Below are 10744 nucleotides of genomic sequence, written 5' to 3' on the forward strand. Positions count from 1 at the left end.
GGACGAGGGGATGAGACGTGGAAGAGAATGTGAAACCCAAGATGGCGCCATCGAGACGTGTCGCAGCGAGTTATGAAACAAAAGGGTGGCGCGAGCCGGCTCCGTTACAGAGCAGGCTACTGGCGAGGCTGCTGAATCTTAGGGCGCATTTCCATTTCAAATGCGCTGATACCGCGTAACACCCGCTCGTGTCACTATTTACTCACGCTCGAGTCGGGATCCTTCGCTCCCCTTCCGTCCCGATAGACACCCTTTCCCTTTCGTTTCCTCCTCGTTCTGCGCATCGCCGCTCGCAGCGAAAGGGAACGGAAGGAAATGCAATTCAACGCTGCGAAAATGGTTCCAGGAGGCGAGGGACGAGTCTTCCGGATGGATTTCTCGATTACGGTTACGAAACTGATTAGGCCTTTCTGTCGTCTGCTTCTATCCCCGATCGAACGAGCGCATCCCTTGCACGATTGATTATCGCAACGGGATCTTTATTTCTTGCCTCGAGGAAAAGGAAATCGAAATCGTTGATTCGTGAACTTCTTTCTTTCTTTTTTCTTTTTTTTGCATTCTTAATTCTAAAACAAGTCCATCCTTCTTAACCCTTTGCTCTCTCTTTGAGTCGTAACTCCAATGGTGACTCTTCATGAGATTGTTGAAATTTGAATATTTCTTTATGTTTAATTTTTTTTAAATATTATTTTATAAATAGATTCCTAAAACTTTTTACGTACAATCTTATGAGGTGTAATTTTATCTTATGAGTATTATCTTATGCTAATTTTATAAAACCACCGAAATGCGCGGGTCTGAGTCTGGAGTTGCTGGTTCGACCGAGAAAAACAGGCCTGGAGTGCAAAGGGTTAATAATATTTCGAATATTTCGTTGTATGTATTACAGATTCAAGTTACTGTAGTCCTAATTCGGGATCGAAAAATCTCAAAACCCATTCTTCTTCTTCCCGTTCGCGGGAGAAGTTCGAGAAGCTTTCGGGAAGTTTCTTGGAGAAGTTGAAAGGTGAGGCGGCGACAATAAACTGGGGAATAAATTCGACCGGTGAAGCGAGTTTCCGCGGGTATGGATCTTGCCAAGTTTGTCAATTTGCCCGAGTGGAGAAACTATCGCGAAACTCAGTTATCGAGCCGGGGCTGTATTCAAATTCCATCATAATCGCGAAGAACGAAGAGAAACACAGAGGCGAGTACAGGGAGGGGCCAACGCTCTTATCAAACCAATTCCATTACCAAGATTACATCATCCTACTCGTTCGATACGAAATCGGGCGTTCTTCCTCTCCCTATGACGAGAGGAAGGGGGAAGAGGAAGGGGTTTGATCCCCTCAGTTTTCGCGGCGGGGCTTTTATTCGGCCACATGCCGCCGCCTGCCCCTGTCCCACGTTAATTAGTTCGAGATGGTCGGGCTGGGCGAAAACTGTTTGCCTTACCCTTCTTCCTGTCCTGTGCGTACGACTGGTTAGCCGGCGGGGATAACTCGCCCCGTGATTGTATTGCTTTCCATCCTTCTTCCGCTCCCCCCTCTGCTTTCTCCTTTCCTCTTCTTTTTTCTCGATTCGAAGGAGGAGGAGGAGGAGGAGAAGGTTCTTGGTTGAGGTTAACACCAGGGATGGGATGGCACAGATGCGGAAAACTGCGTAACGTCCTCCTCTTCGAGGGGCAACTTTTCGGTCCTCGAACCCGAGTACCGGTCATTTCCTCTCTCTTGGAGGGGTTGGGCGCCGCCTATCCCTTTCTAATCGAAGGATGAAGGGGGATATCACGGTGATTTGAGCAAGGAATCAAGTAGCCGGAGAGGGTGGATTGATGTCGCTTCTTGGTCGGAACGGATGATTGATGCTTGCCCGTGTTTGATAATCGGATTCCCTGGCTCGGTTTCCTTGACAGTTTTGCCAAGGATAATTTGTTTGGAATGAAATAATCGAGGATTAGTTTTTGATCCTGGCAATTCTTCGAGGTAATAGCTTTTTAAGGTTTTTAAGCTCGAGTTGAATCCGATTCTGGATTTTCGATCTGGATTATTTTGATGATTAATCGATTTGGATTAAAGCAGGAAAGGAGGAGTTGTTGTGTTTTTTTTTCTTTTTTTTTTTTTTGAATTAACTGGTTGAAAAATAGTAACGGCTATATATTCGTTCGACGAATAATTATTTCGAATTGAAGTTTCTTTTTGTAGAGACGATTCGTTGTTTACAACTGGAAAAAGTTTTCATGGAGAGCGGTTTTGTTTCGAAGGCCTCGTTAAAAACTACCCCCGAATTGGCTCGGATTTTTATGCCAGCCAGTAAACACAATGAATTCCAAACTGAATCGAATCAATGAAAATATTTGTGTATAGGTTTCGAAATAATCGCGAGAATAATTGACAGAATTTTTTTCCATCCCCTTCCTTAATTATTCCTTGATTAATACGAATTTTTCGCTTCTGAGAAATTTAAACTCTTTTCACATACCATTTCAATTCTTCGATTATACATTTTCTAAAAATTCCATATTTATAATATACTTTCTCTATTCCCCTCTTTAGAATTCGTTCTCTTTCAGAATCATTCTTTATCAAATTCCAAAGAATCTTTTACGTTTCCTTTTCGCGATCGAGATGTATGTCTTCAACCCCTTTCATCTTCTTTCGAGTCAATTAAAACTATCGCCCACTTTGCGTGCGTTTTGCTCGATTCGTTAATTAAGTGGTACGTTTCGTGTGTTTACATCGCTGCTCGAGATCCCTCTCGTCCCCTTCCCCTTATTTCGCTTGCCCGATCTTCACCCAGTCAGACAGTCGCGTAATTTTGTTTGTCTTGGTCTTCACTTTTCACCCTCTACGAATTCGATCTTAATTAGTAGTGTTACCGAACCACATCAAAGGGAAAGGAAAAATTGTTTGACTTTGCTGCCCGAGAGACACTTTTTCTCGATTAACTTGCTTCTCGTGGAAAGGCATACATTTTTTTCCATCATTCATGGAACTTGTTCATCGTATATAGATTGACGATTGAATATTTTATAAAAAGAAAACACGAATGAATTAAAAACAGGGTTTAATAAAAATATAAAAATTACTTTGGAATGTACAGTTGTTTGATCTCGAAAGAAAAGAAAAAATTTAATTTCGTTTGATGGAATTGGTTTGCATACAGTTTTCTGGTTTAAATAAAATGACATGAGCGAACGAAATTATTAAATATGTATCCACGATCTAATTTACAAAGGATTATATTAATTAATTTCGAGGATGATAAGAGGATAGGGAAGGTAGACTCCTTTCAAGATTAATGACTAATCCTCTTAAATAGTTTCCGCACACAGTCAACCATTCGATACTACGTGAAAGACAGTATCGTATTAGACAGTGTAGACAATCATATTCGATACAATTTTACCAATTTCAAGTATCAATTTTATCAAGTATCAAGTATTGTATCTTAATTTTAAACACCCTTTCTCTCGAATTATTTAACGATATAAAATGACAAATAGATTTATTCTGATCTTTCTGTGTATCGATTTTTCCAAAATATTTTCTTTCTTCTTCTTTCGAAACGACAAGTTGAATATCTGATAGAAAAAGATCGCTGCTCTCGGCCGTCGAATCGAATGAAACAAATACACGCATGGAGGACAGGAAAAGGACCGTTCGCAGAACTCGAACGAGATCCAATTTTGAATGCATTCCAAGACCTTTTCTCGGAAGGAGGGAGCGCGAGGAATCGTTCGATTTGCAACAAAATGTCAAACAAGATAGAAACGGGGAAATATCTCAGGACTTGAAACGGAAAGGAATGGACGATTTTCGGATCAAGGGTGAATGGCAAGGAAAAAGTACAAAGCCGAAGACGGTCGAGATCAACCAATATTGAACCACTGCGGATAAGCGGAATTTGTTTTCGATTCTTTCGATGCACCGTTTCCCTAAGAGTACCACGATAAAGTAAAATGCAATACCTCTCTAAAAATATTTTATATACTATCGAATATATTCTTTGTGAGAGGTATATTCATCCTTATACGGAATCGCAAATGAAACGATTTATTGTTAAATATCTTTTCCTATAAAAAAAAAGAAACAATTTAACGATAATTAATCGGTGTATTTTACTTTTAATTATCGTTGTGAAATTATTTCTCTGGACAATTCGTTATTATTCCATTTATTAATCCATTAAAAGGACAATTTATTGGAAAATAAAAATATATGGAAACAGATATCTACACTTCAAAACCGATATTCATCATATATTTACAAAATTCCTTTTCCAAGGAATATTTAATTAATTTAAATAAATCCCTTCACACCCTCGTTCCATTTATTGATCTTCACATTCATTAACGAAACAAACAAGAAGCAAGTAAAAGTCGAAACAGGTAAGATTGGCAGCCCATTATTGGCCACAAATATTCCTTGCCAATCCCTGCTCAAAACTCGTACATAAATTATGCACAGGGCACGTAAACACGCGTAAAAGTTCTCGTGAGACCGGAGGGGGGCAGAAAAGTGGAGGAAAGCTCGCAACTTTTCTTGAGGGATTCTTGGAAGTTGGAATCGAGGACGTTGGACTGTCCGAGCGGTTGATCGACCAGAGATCGCTCTCGGGACATCAAATATTCAGCCGCGCTCCTCCACGCTTTTTGATGGACCCGAGGTTGTTCCATCTTTTACGACGTTCTAAATTCCTTTTCCTTTCTTTTTCCTTTTCTTCTTATTTTTATTTCTTTTTTACCAGCACACCAAGTCGCAATGTTTCACGTGGGTGAGGGGTTCGCTGCTGGTCTTCGAACGAATATGTTTATGATGTTGGCTCGCGGTGCAGCGCACAAGAAATGGGGCAGAGGAGGGGAGAAACGGTGTCTGAGCGAAACAAGGAGTCGAGCAGAGGCCGCTTCATCCTCTTCGTATTTATTCCTCCGCGTTGGTTTTCGGGGATGCCGTTTGGAAACGTTGGGCCGCGAATTTTTCAGACGGTTTGTCGCACGGTACTTGAATTCGAAAATTTAGAGTAATTAAGGTTCAGAGTTGTTTTCGCGTGTAGAGAGTGGAATTACGGTTTAAAATGTTTCGCGGAGGGAGGGAAAAAATTGTAATAACAGTAGCTCTGGCTGGTGTTCCAGTTTTAATTATCGTTATGAATTGTTTTTCTCGGGGATATTTTTCGGTGGGTAATCGTGTAAATAGCTTCAGTGAATGATTGACGCAATTATGTTATGAATTAATTCAATTTTTGCAAGAATTTCATTTTTATATATTGAAATTTTCTTTTTAAAAATAAAAATATAAGAATCGGTTGGCTGAAAACGGTAATATCTCGGTAAAATCTGTCTCAAATAGAATCTCAAAAAAAAAAAGAAAAAAAGAAATCCAACTTATGAATAATACAAGTTAATTAATTTCCTCAACCCTACACTTCCACATTAACATTTTATACCGCCATATTATTGTTACAGTTTCTCAAACAAGCCAGGGAGTGGCACGAAACCATTCGTTTCTCCAGAAACAAGCACAATTCCCAAACTAAATTACATACTTTCCAACTTTACGAAAATGATGCAATACACCGTGCATACCATCCAACTATCCATCCACTCTCCTGAAAGAGATAATAACTCCTCGCGCCCCCTCCACGAACAACCCCGCCGATCCAACGAGCCGTGTCCCCTCTTGCTGTATTTTCCAAACAAGCGATCGACTTGTTCTTTGCGACGAGAGATGCCGATGCTTGATTTTCGCAAGGGAAGTCGGCTGTTTGGCCGCCGATAGATCCGCTTCGTTCGTGTTTACGTTACGCGTTAAACCCGTTGCGCCGTGCATTAAACCAGACAACCCCCACGCCGAGGATCCAAAGCCCCATAAGCATCGTTACGCCGCGTTACGCCGTGCCCCTCTCCCCCTCTCTCCTCCCTCGATCCCCAAATTACCGACACCTATATACCACCAGTCCAGCTACCCCTGGAAATTAATCCGTATCGCATTCGCGCCGAGGCACACTCGTTTCCTGCGCCAAGCCAACGTAATTGACCCCCTTTCGAACGAGGCGAGCTTCAAGTAAGTTTCAAATTCGAGTATCGTCTTATATTTTTGCGAATACGGAGATATATTTTATTGGAATTCGAATTTTAGAAATTTTTTGATTCGCAATCCTGGGATATTTTACGGATCCAGTTTGTAAATATTGCGTGACGGAGTGTAAACCCTTCTTTACCTGTCACGTGTGTCGTTTCACGGTGAATTTTTCGAGACAATTTTTCAACGGTAACACCGACGTGAATCGATCCAGTGGGGATAACAATCTAATTTTTCAGTTTAGTAACCCTTGATGGGATTAATCGCGATCCTTTGCACGAGGCATTTGTTACGTAAATTTTTGATTGTTGGGAATTTCGTGGAAAAATTCGACTGTGATTAATACAAAGCGTGTAGAGAGTTTTACGAATTTTGTTGATTAAAACGATGGGATTAGTTTCGAAAGAGATTTTTAATCGAAATTAAAGTGAAGAATTTCTTTGAAGAAGAATCGAAATCAGTCAGAAATCAGGACATTGGGCGTAGATTAAACAAGATGGATATAATAAAAAGAAGATCTTTAAAAATAATCTTATTCAACGATGCACAGAATTTCGAGATAATAGATATTAAGAGACTAAAATAAAAAGATTCACTTTATAAAGGATACACGTTAATCTATATGACTTTTAACGCCCATGTTACAAAGGAGTAACCCTTTGAGTGTTTGAAGTTCATACTTCGCGCAAGATGAAATCTGCCGAAGCAGTTTAGTGTCATGCAAGCGTACAACCCCAAGAGACGCCTACAATACCCTTGAAAGAGATTAAAGTGTCCAAAGTTAATTCTATATCCGATTAAAATATATTTCATAAAAATTTTATTTAACAAATTCTATATACACAATTTTTTAAAGAAATACAACATCGACATAGAAAATTGCTTGTTTCGAGACAACAATCAAATTTTATAACAATAAATAATATAATAATCGACGTACATTTCCATATATATATACAAACTACAAACGAGAATAAATGTGTCCAAAGTTAATTCTATATCCGATTAAAATATATTTCATAAAAATTTTATTTAACAAATTCTATATACACAATTTTTTAAAGAAATACAACATCGACATAGAAAATTGCTTGTTTCGAGGAGACAACAATCAAATTTTAACAAATAAATAATATAATAGTTGACGTACATTTCCATATATATATATATATATAACAAACTACAAACGAGAATAAATAAATCTTCATAAAATTCTCGCTTTATAGCGGAGCATAATTCATCCTATACATACCTCCCTCCCCTCATACATACCTAAAATTTCCCCAAGGAATACCATCCCATAAAAGGTAGAAGAATTTCAAAACATGTGCATCGGAAGTAGCTCCTTGGAATGGATCATCCGCATGTCGAGAGTACACGTTACTACACTTAACGTAGCCACTCAGCCCTTCGTCTTACAAATTTACGTGTGCGCACGCATGTGCGTACATAGCTTTACATACGGCTAGGGATCACGATATCTTGCAGTCGAGATACGGGACGCTTACACAACCCCTCTCTCCTCTCGATCTCCTACACCTACACAGTCTCCCCTCCCCCTCCACTCCTTAACTCTTCTTCGACACCTGGCAAGCCGCAACTTCGTATCCGACACTCCCCTGTCTCGGTTTCCCCGGGCTGAGAGTTAATTCGCGCCGCGTAATTCGGTGTGGGTGTAGTATGCTAAATGAGGAAGAGCAAAGATCCCGTGGCTTTGCCGTTTCGAAACTGTGGACAGGTTCTATTGGAATTTTGAGGCGTGCTTTTGATACGCTGATCGCACTTGGATGAATTGGAATTAACGGCAAATTGTTGGTTTGATATTAATTAATGTATAATAACGATTTTACGTATTTCTTTTTTTGTATGTAATTGGAAGATCAAATTGTTGCAGAAAGTTTAATAATTGGGGATCGTTAAATTTTCTATTTTCAATCACTGAAAATGTAAGGATAATTATCTTGTTATTAAAATTATTATAATTGGAATTCAGGAATATAAAACTCAATGATGAAATTCCTTTAGATTCATTTTCTTCGTAATCTAGAAAACCAGCCTCGTAATTGACGTTTCACGAACGTAAAAGCAGACGTTACGACTCTGCAAGATTGCAGGAACGATGAAACGCGAGGTATGTAATTTACGCGGTTCTTCTTCGGTGGTAAAATTGTATCATAGCGGTTGCATCATAGTATGTGTACATAGATATATATATATATATATGAGTAAGAAAGTAAACGATGGGGAGGAACGTTCGCCGATTATTATCGCGAAACCTTTCGCCTGAGAGGTTACAGGGACGCGCATACTCGTTACACGTAGGAAACCCTTTGCGATTCGCGCGGGGTTAAATTCGACGAGGAAAGGAAATCCCATATGTCGAGAAGTCCCAGCACGTTACCCTCGATCCACCATATATTAACCCGGGAATTGAAGGGAGGGGTCGAGTGGAGAGACACAAGTCGTTGACAAGATTTTCATCCCCGTATTCCTTTTCATTTCACTCTCATGATTTCTTCCGTTCGTTCTTCGCCTCCTCATCGACCTGTAATTAAAAAGAAAAAGAGGAATTATGAAAATCATGTTCAAATCGAGCGTGTAAGTGATTTTGTTAATATTGTTAATGAAGAAAGGAGTTCTCCATTAAGAGGTTTAAATATTTTAATTATTATTAAGGAAATTTGATTTCGACTTGAAGATTGATGGAAAAGAATTTCACTAGAGAATTATTTTGAAATCGAAGGAATTGAAGGATGTTAAGAATTTTATATGTAGACAGAGAGTCATAGAGAGTTCAATTGTTGTATTTTTAATATATCTAAGAGACTGAAAGAAAAATTATTACCACGTTATTCTTTTCATCTGATTAAAGAATGAAAGAATTACGAAATCATTGTATGCTTTGTACAATGATAAGAAATTATCATTTGAGTCTAGAGAGAGAAATTTCAACTTTTATTAGATGCTATGGGATGCTATGCAATATCGTAAAGCGTTACGATATATTCTTTATTATATTTTTTCAACGCCATTGCTTGGTTGCATGTAAATCGTAAAAATTCTATAAATTGTGAAACAAGGATTTTACGATCATTCTGCGTCCATTAAATATACCTGTGCTACGATAAAAAATCATACCATAACGTTTTTTTCAATGAAGGGAATAAATTAGTTGAATCGCAGTAAAGTGTTTATAGAAAAGAGAGAGAAAGAAAAAGAGAAGAGACGAATATATCTTGACTGTGGACATTGAGGTTCTTGGAAACAAGGGACAAGAGAAATTTTTTATTCTCTAAAATTCTTCTTAATCGAAACGACCAATCTCTTGATTATCGAACCATTCATTCGATTCTATTTTTCAAAAAATCAAATAAAAAGGGCGTATCTCGATGAAATTAATTCTAATGTTGTTCAATTATTCGTTCTATTTCTCCGTATTATAAAATTTACAAACAGTATTACAATAAATAAGTTTCCACGGGATGAAAGTTTTCGGTAACCAAAAGCCAGTCCATAATCGGACAGAAAACTTCGCGCCAATTTTATTTGATACTTTAATAATCTAATTTAAACTTAGAGCCGATTGGCGTTCATCTAACTTAATTAAAACTTTAATTAGTCGATCAAACTTAAGAATATTCCCGCTTCTTTTTTTTTTTTACCGCTTTTTCAATTAAACAATATCGATCCCGAAAAGGGGAAAAATTCAATCGATTCATCGGTCTTGAAAATCGTCCTGAAAAAAAAAAGACTAATTCCAAGGATAAAAGCTGATTCTCCCTCATCAACCAATACTCCTATCCACAAAATCCACGAACCCATTTCCTTTTCTCGTCCCCGCCCACTTCGAAAAATCTTCTCCAAAATTTATTCCCACTTCGAAACTCCTAATCGCGTTTCTCTCTCCCGAACGCATGCATACGTAACACACCCACGACAAACACAACTAACCCCTGGAATACTTTTTCCAGGGGGGACTTCCTCCTGAGAGGAAACGGACAGGAAACGACGCAGGAGCGGAGAAAACTTTCCACCGCGAAACTGGCCGTGCCCAGAACGTTGGAGGAGCATTGCGACTCTTTCGCTTCACGATTCCCCCTTTATCTTCCCCTCCCCGCATTTCATCCTTTTTTTTTTCCACATCCTTTCTCGAGAGAAGGCTTCGAACCGAAGGCTCGCTCAAAAATCGGCGGCAACGTGTTACCAAGAAGTCTTTTCTCTTCCTCCTCCTTCTCCTCTCTTCTCCGTCCTTTAGCCACGGATTAAAGTATCGGCGACACCAGCCGCGACTGAATAATTCAGGACGAAAGTTTGAGAGCCGCAAGATGGGGGAGGAGGAAGCCCCTGGTGTGTCGTCGACGACGAAGAGAGGTTCAGAGCTTTTCAAAACGATCGAAATTCGCTTTGTGTTGCAGGGTTCGCGCTGATGAGGATCGTCGAGGTGTACAAGGAGATTCAGGAGCAGGAGATGAATATCGTGAGTACTTTTGTTTTCTTTTCTTTTCTTTTTTTTTTTTTTGAGGGGGGGATATTTCGGATTTGTCGCCACTGTTGTTGGAAATTTAACCGGAAAATTTTCTGGGATAACATTTTTGTTCCATTAACTTGGCCCGTGTTTTGTTCTCGTTTTATTTTCTTTCTTTCTTTCTTTTTTTTTTTTTTTTTTGAGGATAAAAGTAATAGGA

The 10744-nt window shown here is 39.0% G+C and overlaps 1 protein-coding gene and 1 long non-coding RNA gene across 2 annotated transcripts in view; one reads left to right on the plus strand and one right to left on the minus strand.

Moving 5' to 3' along the window:
* LOC102681294 (trichohyalin) overlaps window positions 1–10744 on the plus strand; it is a 185047-nt gene that overhangs the window by 148438 nt on the left and 25865 nt on the right. Inside the window, exon 5 of the mRNA XM_031512191.1 lies at window positions 10475–10536. Coding sequence (XP_031368051.1) covers window positions 10475–10536 — 62 coding nt within the window. The remainder of the gene's footprint in view (window positions 1–10474; window positions 10537–10744) is intronic.
* The window catches only part of LOC116186052, a 74653-nt gene that overhangs the window by 11692 nt on the left and 52217 nt on the right, over window positions 1–10744 (minus strand). The gene's annotated exons all lie outside the window — the stretch shown is intronic.

The sequence above is a fragment of the Apis dorsata genome, unplaced genomic scaffold (genome assembly GCF_000469605.1).
Source record: "Apis dorsata unplaced genomic scaffold, Apis dorsata 1.3 scaffold_397, whole genome shotgun sequence".
In the NCBI taxonomy this organism is placed as follows: Eukaryota; Metazoa; Arthropoda; class Insecta; order Hymenoptera; family Apidae; genus Apis; species Apis dorsata.